Genomic DNA, 12,740 nt, shown 5'->3' with positions numbered 1-12,740 from the left:
CCATACAAATATACAAACACAGACATAATTTCAACCGTGATGAGGGTTACAAACTGAGTAATCATTGGAAAGATGTGATTAACCATGCAAAAAAGATGTAACTACACTTATTTGGACCATCTTATTTGACAGACAACTATTACAGGTTATTGATAGACAGCCAGTTTGTTGTTTTACCAGTTTTAGTTTTTACTTGCTTTCTTTTTTCACACTTTTGTTATGTATGCTAGGTGTTAGTTACAAACCGCACCTCTCCATAACAAAGGCTCAGTCCTTTGTTATGCAGTCTAATCTTAGTCTTAAGCCTCACCTTACCATATTAATAAAAAGTGTGCGGTTCCTGGCCCTTCCCCCCTCAACCATCATATATACGGGGTGGTATTTCTTGTGATCTCTCATTTACTTGATACAGCTGTCGTGGCTGTGACGGTTCCACCTGAAGACGGAGGCTTGTGTTGCTTCTGAAACGTCGTGATTTTGTTTTATTTTACTTTTATTAATTTAAATTTTTTACCTACGTGACTTCACCGAAAAAACCTAAGAATATGAATCCTTGCAGTCACGAAAGCTTCAAATATAGAATTAATTTCAACCGTGATGATGGGTACAAACTTAGTAATCATTGGAAAGATGTTATTAACCATGCAAAAATATTTAACTACACATTTTGGACCATCTTATCTGACAGGCACTATTTTACTTTACCGAGTGTTAACATCCCCAGCGTTTAACAGTACTCTCTTTATTGCCAGCCAACACTGGTAAAAACATGGGCATTTTCGTTATCTTCTATCATGTGCACCAACAGGTGCTTGTGCACAGGCATGTCCACGTACACGTGCACCCCGTGCTCTCTTTTAGCCCCGCCCCCCTCCCTTCCAATACGTTATCATGTGCACCAACAGGGACTTGCGCACAAACACGTCCACGTCGACGCCTACGAGCACCTCGTGCTCTCTTTTAGTCCCCCCCCCCCTCCCGATACGTTCCATTCATTGGCTACCACATTCTGATAAGCCCCCCCTCTCCTCCCCCTTAACTTGTATTTAAGAGCTTGCATCTTGAATCCCTGCCTCACTTGACGCAGCAAATCTGGCTGTGACGGTCCCACCTGATGACGTAGACTTGTGTTGCCTCCGAAACGTCGTGATTTTATTATTTTATTTTTTATTAATTTTAATTTCATTTTTTACCTACGTGACTTTACAGAAATAACTAAGAGTACTATACCATTGTGCTGAAAGAGTATCTTCACAAGTATAAAATACCAGTATGTAATAAGGAAATATATATTCAAATATGGTGAGTTATAAGCGTTATTCTTGTCAATCCATTGCTGAAGGCCTCCTCGTGCCATGTAGGTCATTGAGTTAGTTTGACCATATTTCACTTCACAGAGGGTTGCAATTGGTGCTGTGGTTAGCGCACAACTGGAACCTGGGGCAGATGTTGAAGGAGTCCAGGATCAAAATGTTTGAACAAGGTGGTAGAGAACTGGGTGCAACTCGCTGGGACAGCTGAACTTGAGAATGAAAAGGGACAGCAGTATACCTAGAGAAGAATGCTGTTAATCATTGTGTGCTGTCTGTTGTGCCATACATCTCAGAATGACCGTGGTAATTTTCGACAGATATTAAACAAAAACTAAAATTGCACAAATAAAAATGGAGATACATGCTATCAATGTATTTGAATAAATCAATCTACTGTATATGTGGCTTGAGACACATTTTAAACAATGGAGTTGGAAATTAGAAGGCTCAATAGTAAAAAAAATGCAGGCACAGTATTTTGCCGAACTTGGAACTGAGCCAGATTATGATGTCTTGTGGAGGTCAGCGTATCATGATTTGGTACCGGCTCGGTACAGCAAATAGCTGTGGAAAACCACCCATTACTGTGAAAGCCCGACCCTGCTCTGCTCAGATGTGCAAGTAGAAACGTGTTACTCTGGTCCACGCGGGAAGTGGAAGTAGTTTCCCACCCACTCTACCACTGATTCATATTAATCACCTGAAATTCAAAGCAATATTTTAAATTCTAAAAAGCCAAAAATAAATGTAATTACGTGCAGAACCAAATTTTATGTCTTTTTGTAGTCTGATCATCATGCTGAAACCATCAACTCACTGTACTTGAGACAGCAGTTTATTCAAATTAAGCTCCAGGTGTTAACAATACCGGCTAGAGGAAGATCTAGAAACATCCCATATGGGGGAGAAATGCCAATAATTCAAGCTTTTATTTTTAGCTTTAACTATGGATATGTAAGCTAATTCCAAGCCTGGATAAAAAGGATGAGGGTGGGGTGAAAGGATGCTGATACTTTGGCAGTGAAAAATACAGACGAAGTAATCTAATCCACATGATGACCACAGAAGGATACCCGCTCAGACGTAGCCCGAATCAACAAGATCCACATCCCCAATCGAGAAACCGGGATTGTGTCGAAAAATTAGCTACCAGAAATCAGCAGCTAGGACACAATCAGGAAACCAAGCAGCAAATTCCAAAACAACGAAGAGGTTGAGAATGGTGAATGAGGAGATTACAGTAGCGACATGGAATGTGAAAACACCATGGACAACAAGACAAGTTAGAGCTAAGGAAGGAAATGGAAAAAGATACAGGTACGACATTCTAGGACTGGCAGATATTAGAGGGTCAGGGATGGGGGAGATAATTGGGGATTAAGTGATCTGGTCAAGGTAAGAAAAATTGCACACCGGAGGGGTAAGGTTCTTGTTGAGTGCAAAAACCAAAGCATCATTACTCTGATACATACAGGTTATTTTATGGGTAATTGTTGCGAGATTTAATGGAAAACCACAAAATATGTGTCATCCAAATATATGCACCAACATCAGATAGTACAGACGAGGATATTGAATAGTTTTACGAAACGCTGGAAAGCACGTTAAAGGAACTATCTAGGAAAGATATTAAGATAACTGTGGGAGACTAGAATGCAAAATTTGGGAAGGATAACACTAGATGGGAACACATCGTGCAAATGTATATATATGGAGAAAGAGATGAAAGAAGTGAGAAACTCTAAAATTTGCTTCAAAACATATGATAATATAACTTCAAACAAAAATACTGCAGAAAATGGACATGGAGGGTACCAAATAGAAAACATACAAATATGATTAAGCTGGTAATGATTGGCAGATGCTGGAAAACAGTTCAACTTTGAAAAACATTCCAAGGAGCCAATTTATCATCGGACCGAATCTTGGTACTGTGCAACCGACGACTAAAACTAAAACGTATATTCAGAACGCAATATGGAAAAAGGAACATAGAGGCACTAGATAACGAGGAGATGAGGGAATATGAAGAAGAAATAGTGAGTAGAATCAGGGGGCAAAAATGAAACACCTTAGCATGGACATTAAGGTATTAGCATTAAAATATTTTATGGAAAAGCAACAGAATCAACAATACACTGAGAAGTAAACCCCAAAAGAATGGCTACCTGAGAAAAACTTGGAACTTGCACAGAAAAATAGAAAAATAAGGCTAAAGATAAAGGCATCGGATGAGATGCCGACTAAGTACAAAACGTTATGCAATGAGGTAAGGACATCATAAAGAAAGGATAATCAGGAATTTTTGGAGCGACATTGAATACTATGCCGGAGAATGCAAGACTAGCAAGGTGTAAAAACTAGTCAAGAACCCCAAATATGAAGTGGAACCAAGGCAACCCGTGATTAAAAAGCGAAGACAGCAAGATCTTGATGGACAAAGAAGGGACAAAAAAGAGATGGACTGAGTATAGCAGTGATTTGTATAGGGATATGGTCGACTGGATGAACTAGAAATGATATCCCCACCACTAAGGGATGATGAAAATCATAATATATTGTACGAATTATTCGAAAAGGTAATAAAACATCTGAAGAAAAACAAAAATCCAGTGGTGGATGGTATAAGCGGAGAAATTATAAAAGCTGGAGGGAAGGAACTTACAAAATAAATACATGAATGATGCAAGCAAGTATGGAGAGAAGGGAAAATACCACAGGAGTGGACAAAATCCAAACTTGTGACACTACCCAACAAAGAAGATCTCACCGATTGTAAAAATTACAGAACCATCACACTAATGAACCATATGGGGAAGGTACTATAGATAATACTAGTACATCAATTGAAAGTGCACACTGACTTATTTAGCAGATGAGCAAGTGGGGTTTAGGAAAAATGGGAACACGGTACAGTACATTGTATTGTTAAAGCTTATAGCAGAGAAATCGGAGAGAAAAAATAGACTGGTTTACAACTATAATAGAGTTTTTTGGGTTAGATCGCATAAATATATAAAAGTCTATGAAAAAGTTGTAAACCAGTTTAACACGTAGGCTTTCATGACCAATATCATCCATAATAGAGGTTTTTTGGGTTAGATTGCGTAAATATATAAATGTGTCGTTAAAACCCGCCACCGCCCAGCACAGTCAACTAGTAAGGGTTGTCACGTTAACAGAACATGCCAATTCGTCACTTGTACAGTACACCGGTGTGTTGGAGAGCCAAGTCACAACATTTACAATCTAAGTACGACGTTTTGCCAGTAATTACAACTAGCTTCACCAGGCGACAGTCAGATTTGTGGAGAAGTCTAACTGTTTTATTCCTTATACATGTTAAACTGTTTCGCTCCTTATATATGTTACACCAAAAGAAGTAAAATAATACATGATAACCTTTCCAAATGAGCAGCTGTTTATTTTTTCTCGCAGGAAACCTGTTTTTGCATCTCGCGCAATCACGCCTATTTGCCCGGACATTACAAAGAAAACATTCCAACACCTCTGCTCTTATTAAAGACAATACATAATTTACAAAATTGATGTTTGTCCCCAAGGCATGTATTTCATACATATTCTTGCATTTATTCACGCTTGTTCTTCAATTTCAGTGACTTAGTTAAGTCTGGAATAGATTGGCGCTATCCGTTTTCTTTCTGCTTCCAGCAGCTTGTTTGCTCACGATCATTTACTGGCAGGTGAGGCAAGTACTGGTGGTTCTGTATTATTTCTGTTCAGGAAAGATATCTAAAGTGCTAACTTTACCATCAATGTATTGTTAATGTACATGTTAAGATTATTAGTTAAGGCCAGGGACTACAGGCAAAAATAATTATTTTGTTCAGTTTGTCAATTTTTATATTTTTTATATTTTGCTTTGAAAAATTGTAAACTTTCATAACATGCAGACAATTAATGATTAAAATCATAAAACTAACTATTTATAAAATATAAATCGTTTTTACGATTTATACAATCTTCGCCAACTAAACAAAGCCTTAAATGAGCGTTTTTAAGCATATTTAATTGCAATTTGTTTCCGCATATTAAGAAATATCCTAGTTGATTTGCATATGATTGAAAAGCGTATTCTCTGGAGCAGGTGTCTAGCTTAGTCATATATGGCTATTTACTTTGCTGTCATGGCAATAAGAGGGAAAACACAAGTCTAACTCTCAAATCTCATTGCTACCAGCATCACAATGCCAAAACTGGCATTGCGATCTTCTCAAAGTGACATTTTGTATGCCGAGTTTAACAACTCATGTTTCATAATAGGTAAAGCCACATAATTCTACATACTGCTTCCAACTTGGAATAGCTAGAAATGTCCAGAGGGATTTTTTGATATCGTTTGTAATTTTTATTTTACGTGGTATTATGTTATATCCAAAAAAAATAGGCGAAAATCTTGTTTTCTTACATGTGTCAAGTGTATTTCAACATAATTAACTGAAATAACGATTTACACTATGAGACCTCCTTTACCAGTGGCAAAATATAGTAGTAGGTTTTTACCCTTTAAACTGGTACAAAAACTGACACCTTTATACAAGGCATCATGTTTGCAATAACCACAACACAAGCAGTCAAAATGCAAACAAAAATAAACAACTCTGATAATGATAAGCACTGTCCTTGAAGTTGATTGGTCCACGCCCGAGACAGCTTTTCTTAGAGCCTAGTCTCCCATTGGTGTTGAACCAGATGACGCCAAAAGGCGTACAACTCGAAAACAGCGCACTATCAGAGTATTGAGAGCTCGGGGTAAGCATTTACACTATGAGACCTCCTTTACCAGTGGCAAAATATAGTAGTAGGTTTTTACCCTTTAAACTGGTACAAAAATTGACACCTTTATACAAGGCATCATGTTTGCAATAACCACAACACAAGCAGTAAAAATGCAAACAAAAAGAAACAACTCTGATAATGATAATGATATGCACTGTCCTTAAAGTTGATTGGTCCACACCCGAGACAGTTTTTCTTAGAGCCTAGTCTCCATTGGTGTTGGACCAGATGACGCCAAAAGGCGTACAACTCAAAAACAGCGCACTATCAGAGTATTGAGAGCTCGGGGTAAGCATTTACACTATGATACCTCCTTTACCAGTGTAAAACCTACTACTATATTTTGCCACTGGTAAAGGAGGTCTCATAGTGTAAATGCTTGCCCCGATCTCCCAATACTCTGATAGTGCGCAAGATGAGTCTGAAGACATTCTCCAATATCAGCACAAAAACAGCACATGGAAAGAAAGCACATGATGTGGTTCTGAAGGCAGATATAAACCTGTTTAGCCACATGATCCTAGTGGCTAAAAGCAGGAAGGTGAATATCGAGGATGTCCTTGCCCACCCACTGGGCCCATTGCCACGGGCACTGGCAAATGCTGATGGGTCCCAACGAAAAACAAACAAGGCTGCACTTGCCAGAGAGCTTAAAAAGAACGTCTCCTGCATAAGACATCCCAACCCCATCTACTTCCATCATTGATGGGATGAGCCTGGTCCAAAAAATGAATGTCAACAACGAAACCTTTGCACAGGTGGCAGAGTCAACCTTGACCCAGGTCCTCCACGAGGGGGCACAGAGTGAGAGGATTGATGTTGTTTTTGATGTCTACCGACAGACTTCGATCAAAGATGCTGAACGACCTGGGTCAAACACTACTCTCCAGTAAAATAACCTTGCAGGGGGACACCACGTCCAGCAGTGGAGAAAAGTCCTGTGCCGTCCATCCAACAAGACAAGTCTCGTCAAGTTTGTGGTGGAAGAGTGGAAAATCCCACGATACAGAGAGATACCGCATGGCAAGGTGTCTTGGCTTCCAGAATAACATCACCTGTCCCATCTACCAGAAGTGTGGGACACATAACCGCACATAATTTGTCGATATCAGCAAACTGGCAATGTCACTTAGAGACAGCATCTGTGACAGCCTAATTGGCTTACATGCCTTCACAGGCTGTGACACTGTCAGTGCATTTGCCGGTCGATAGAAGCTGAATGCCCTGAAGATGGTGAGAAAGGACACTTCCTGCCAAGAGACTTTTAGTCGACTGGAGCAGTCATGGAATGTGAGTGATGAGCTGTTCCAGAAATTGAGCAGTTCACCTGTCGCATGTATGTTGTTAATAGCAGCACTGGTGAGGTGAACAAACTTTGCTACCAGCTCTTCTGCACAAAAAGGGGAGAAGTCGAGTTCAGCCAGCTGCCACCATGTAGAGATTGTCTCTTCGTGCATGTTCAACGAGCAAACTATAAGGCAGCAATATGGAATTGCTGTCTGCAGGCTAACCCTGTGGTGCCAAGCCCTACTGAGTATGGATGGACAGACGATGATGGCAAGCTGGCCATTTACTGGATGCGCTCCCCATCCGCACCAGATGTGGTCTTGGAACTGCTAGCATACAAGTATGTACGTTCATGCAAAATTCCAAGCAAAATTCCAAGCTGCACGTGCCTGTCTAATGGACTGACATGCCCAGACATGTGCAGGTTACGGACCTGCAGTAACTAAAAACTGCAGGATGATCCAGGACCTGAATTTGAATTCGGGGAGTCAGATGACGAGTTGGACGAGTAGTTTGAGTGACACAGAGTGGTGATTCTGATGGTCTTACTGTGGTAGTAGCAGTATACATTGATGCACAGTGTGGTGATTTTGGACTTGGTTACCCTTGTTAACACCATTTAAGTACACACAGAGCTTGATAACAATAATGTAACCTTCTTCACATATACCCATCACTAACGATATATATGGGATTACACGTGTAGTGACATAGGGGATGTCACTGTATGGTGCCGGCCCAGAAGGGCCATGCCGTTTGATGTTCCTACATCGTGGACAGCACCGTGTGGGTGGCTGTGTGTAATACCAGCCCTAGCGGGGCTTGGTGAATACTGGGATAGTGCGGGCACCACACACAGCGTGTGGTGGGGGCTCCCACGAGGGGGGAGTGGGTGAGCATCAGCCCAGGGGCAGGGTTACCCGGGCCATGGCACTCTGGTTGACACCGTAGACACGTGATCTGGAGTGTCCACACAAGGGGCCCCAGGCTAGTGGGTGATCACGTGTCCGGGGAGAGCTCTTGAGAAGGATCGAGAGGGAATGAGAATGCTCGTGAAGGCGGGCGGGGCCAAGGGCAGAGCGGCCCCGACCGGGATCGCTTTCATTCTACAAGCTGGAAGCTCAACATCTAGAAGCGGGAAGCTCTACATCTCAAGCTGAAGCTCTTCATCCTACGAGGCTACCACGTGGTCGGAGACCTGAATGAGGGTCCGACCCTTCGTCGCATTAACTCCTCTGTATAGGGTAGTTAGCTGGGTGGTCCCCACCCTAAGCTGTATCTGGTAAAGGGGCAGTTACCCCTTTATGTTACGGTGTTACAATAAATGTGTTGCCTCTAAAAGGAACAACGTCTGCGACTCAATTGACTATATGTGAATGTCAATGTTTATAATATTCAAGTAGTTCCTCACCTCACTTTGATATTCCTGATTATCATGTCTTTTCATTTTGTATTTAAACCAATAAAGCCCAGTTTGTGACCTAACTGGCTTTGGTCTAGGTAGTTTTTCAGTAATAATGTCCATTTCATTGTTCCGGACACATGTAATAGGGTATGGGTATAAAAGTCATGGTAACCACAACTAAGCTGCGACTCCACGAAGGTTATCATATCAGAATATGTCTCACACACATGGAGGATTGCAAAAATCATTACTAGACTTTGCCACCTCAGGTGGTACCGATAAGTTATTTTTTTGGTCTGGGCCCATGGACTAAAGACAGAGGAAAGTGGAAACAAATGACAAAATGTGCAGTAGGCACCTACGGGCTATCTGCCCACAGATCGTGATCATGATGATAGGGCTTTACATTTGTGATTATCAAACATATCACTAAAATACTGCTTTTTGGGTTCTCTGGCAAGGGAGGATTGCAAGAGGATGCCTCCATATGCCCCCCATTTGCCGTGCGCGTCACCACAGGTTTACCCAAGCCATCTATTCCGGCTAAAGGGTAGGCTTTTGCTTCAATTTCTCTACATTGCATATGTCCTAATTATTATCTGTGTGTTTTGCTTATATTTTACTTTAAAGGTTATAGTCGGGAGCTTTCCTACAGGAAGGCTGACCATTCATATGCAGCTTTTATTGAACGTCCAAGTAGCACCTGGTAAGCTGCTTTCTACACCACCATGCTACCATGCTAAAAAGCTGCATATACAATGCAGATTAACCAGTTAGTTGAATAACCAATGGCACACATTGCCATTGGTTATTATCTCCTTAGCATGCCTACTCTCTGCTCTTCCTGTTTCTGTCTAATTTTATTGAGATAAGTTAATGTAACATAAATGTTAGTTAAGAAAGTTGACTTGAAAATTTTATTTTAAATCGGTTAAATGTTGACATCAAATATGATTATAATACTTGATCTGGGCCAATGGTGAATCTGTTACCGTTAAAATAATTACTGGGTTTTTAAATAAGGAAGAAATAAAGGTTATAGTTCGCATTGTGATGAAGTGCAGCATATGGTGGCACCAGCTAATGTTAGATTCCCCAATTCGCATCTGCTACATTTGCTGCTGTTCTGTATGTCTATCGATTTAACTCGCCTATCAGCCACATAAAATGCTTGCCGTCGATGATGCCTAATCACTTATTCCACATCTGCCACGCTTTTGCTGATTCTCTGTTGCTGTTAATTTCATAAACTGTAAGAATTCTATGATTTTTTTGGAAAATCAGAAGGGGAGAGACAATACACAGTAGCCAAAATTGAAACAAAGGAACAATGGCATTCGATATCACCAAATTGCGAGTTTGAGTAACGACACGAATAACGTAATTGATAAAAAGCCTGTGGCCCATAAGGACTCGCAGCAGAGATGACTAACGGAAGTGGAGAGTAAGGAGTTGTCAGGGTTTGGAACCTGTTGAGCAGCGTTCAGAAATAAGATCCGTGAAGGCTGGGAGAGAAGCGTATTCATGCTGACCTACAAGCAGGAGGGTTATGCAGTGACCTAGAAGAAACTACTATGGAGGGAGTAATCTGTTAGAACATCTATTGAAATATGTTTTTTTTTATGACACTAGAGGAAATGTTAAGGAATATGGTGGGAATAGAATGGCCCTTTGGTTTAAGGCCAGAAAAGGGTAACATATATGCTACACTTATTATTAGACGATTGTAGTAGACATTTTGAGAAGGGAACTGAAACCTTATGAACCTAAATTAATGGTAAATCAATCAAACAATAACTGAAGATTCATAACACATTGTTTATTTAACCCAAGTAATGATCTGACCAAATGCGTGTCATTAAGATCCCTCCGCCACCTGACACAGCCAAACAAATATTCTTGTCACATGTACAAGTCGCGTATTATTGTTTAGTCAATTAACAAGCTGAATAAAAATTATTGTCCTGATGATTGATGCAGATTAAAATCAAATGTCACGTCTAAATTTGGTTGTGAGAATTCTTCTTTGTCTGACTCAGTGAGGTGAATCACTTGTACATGTGCCAATTTAATTTATTTTGGTGTTGGATGTTGAAATATTCTCAACGACTCAAATTTGGTCAAATGATTACGTATTCAAACCAATAAATAGACTACGAATCAAAACATTTGCTGGAAAAAACATAGGTGTTAAATGGCTTCATAGTTCCTTCCATTTTAGCAGATTGCTCAATCAATGTAATGAATCTGTTAATCGAGTTATCCTGTGGCTTATTGTTAAGTGCTACTAATATTTTATGATAACTCCCGTAACACTTTATATTATGCACAAGTACATATCCTAAATATAAAAAATGGTATCATTAACAACAGCTTATGCAGCATTATGAGTAAATGCTTTCTCAAAATTCTTAAAGAGAACCCGTACATGAACCATCCCCGCTGCCTCGATATATCACTAACGTTGGAGGCAGTAATAATGCCCAATGGTATCGTGTATGTTGCTTGTTGCATAGGTTCATGGTTCGAACCCAGCATGCTTTTTCTGAGGGTGTATTTTGTATAAAATAGTATGCGGTCTACTCGCAGCGGATGTTAAAGATGTAATTCGAAATGAGTAGGCCATTACCAAATGATAACAATTACACCCCAAATTACTCATTTTGGATTACACATAGAAACATTGTCCTCTACTGTGAAAGTACTGCAAACTGTGTCTGTGATAGCCTTGCACTATGAGAATGTCTAGCATACTAAATTTACTAAATCATAGTTATTACCATTGTCATAATTCTGCTGTTTTTTAAATTATTCAGGTTGACAGCGTTTGTGGTGAAGGTGTACTCGCTGGCCAAGCGTGTCATCATAGTGGATAACCAGGAGCTGTGCGGGCCAGTGGAATGGATCATTAAAAACCGACAGAACAGCGATGGCTCCTACCGAGAAGATGGTCATGTCATCCATCGTGAGATGCAGGTGTATACTGTGTTATAAATCATATGTAACAATTGTGTGTATAAACAAAAGCTTTTGTAACCCAGTTTAATGGATTTAATCAACATTGTGGAGGTAAAAAACATTGTGCAGTTTCTATACTTCCATCCTACTGGCCACTGGTCTAAATTTATTCATTACCTTCTTGGTTCTTTCGGTAAAGTCACGTAGAAGGGAAGTAATAAAATAATAAAAATACAACATAATAAAACAATTCTCACGACGTGTCGGCCACAACACAAGCAGCCGCCTCGACAGACCTGGTTTTCACCTGAGGACGGCTGCTTGCGTTGTGGCCGAAACGTCGTGAGAATTGTTTAATTATGTTTTATTTTTATTATTTTATTACTTCCCTTCTACGTGACTTTACCGAAAGAACCAAGAAGATGAATCCCTGCAGTCACGAAAGCTTTAAATCAAAATTTATTCATTACATTCAGCAATTCTCTTCTGGCAATGGAACACATTGCAAATAAAGCTTTTGAGCCATCATTACACTTCCTCACCCTCTAACCATAAGCCTCACTCTTCTCTCTGCACCTCGGGATGGGAAGGGACATGCTGGACATTACCTCGCAGGCAGTGGCTGTTGCTGTAATGAACCGAATGGTGATCTGGCAGAAAGAAACCAAGCTTACCACTTGAACGAATTAAGGTGGACAAAGGCAAGATGATGGAGTCTTTTAAGCCCTTTCATCCCAATTGGGCCTCCAGATGTCATTCCCTGTTGTTATAGCGGGAAGGCCACCTCCAAATTGTCCTTCAGGTCCCGCTTCATCAGAAGCAAAGGAAAGGAAATGCCGAAATCCAATATAATTTATATTGATAGTGCCTTCACTCAAGGCGCTTGAGAGTTATAAAACCACCATTGGTACCTCATTTGCCAATAAAAAATATGATAATTGGTTTTGTACCCTTTTATCTGGCAAAAAAACTGACAC

The 12,740-nt window shown here is 40.2% G+C and overlaps 1 protein-coding gene across 2 annotated transcripts in view; it reads left to right on the top strand.

The window, feature by feature from the left end:
• The window catches only part of LOC144721178 (complement C3), a 239,441-nt gene that overhangs the window by 156,003 nt on the left and 70,698 nt on the right, over positions 1-12,740 (top strand). For both annotated transcript variants that reach the window (XM_078598569.1, XM_078598568.1), the window contains exons 26-27: positions 9,436-9,511; positions 11,622-11,781. In XM_078598569.1, the coding sequence (XP_078454695.1) occupies positions 9,436-9,511; positions 11,622-11,781 (236 nt within the window). The remainder of the gene's footprint in view (positions 1-9,435; positions 9,512-11,621; positions 11,782-12,740) is intronic.

This window comes from Lampetra planeri, chromosome 11 (assembly GCF_965212315.1).
Source record: "Lampetra planeri chromosome 11, kcLamPlan1.2.h2, whole genome shotgun sequence".
NCBI lineage: Eukaryota > Metazoa > Chordata > Hyperoartia > Petromyzontiformes > Petromyzontidae > Lampetra > Lampetra planeri.
This window is presented reverse-complemented; position numbering and strand designations above follow the sequence as displayed.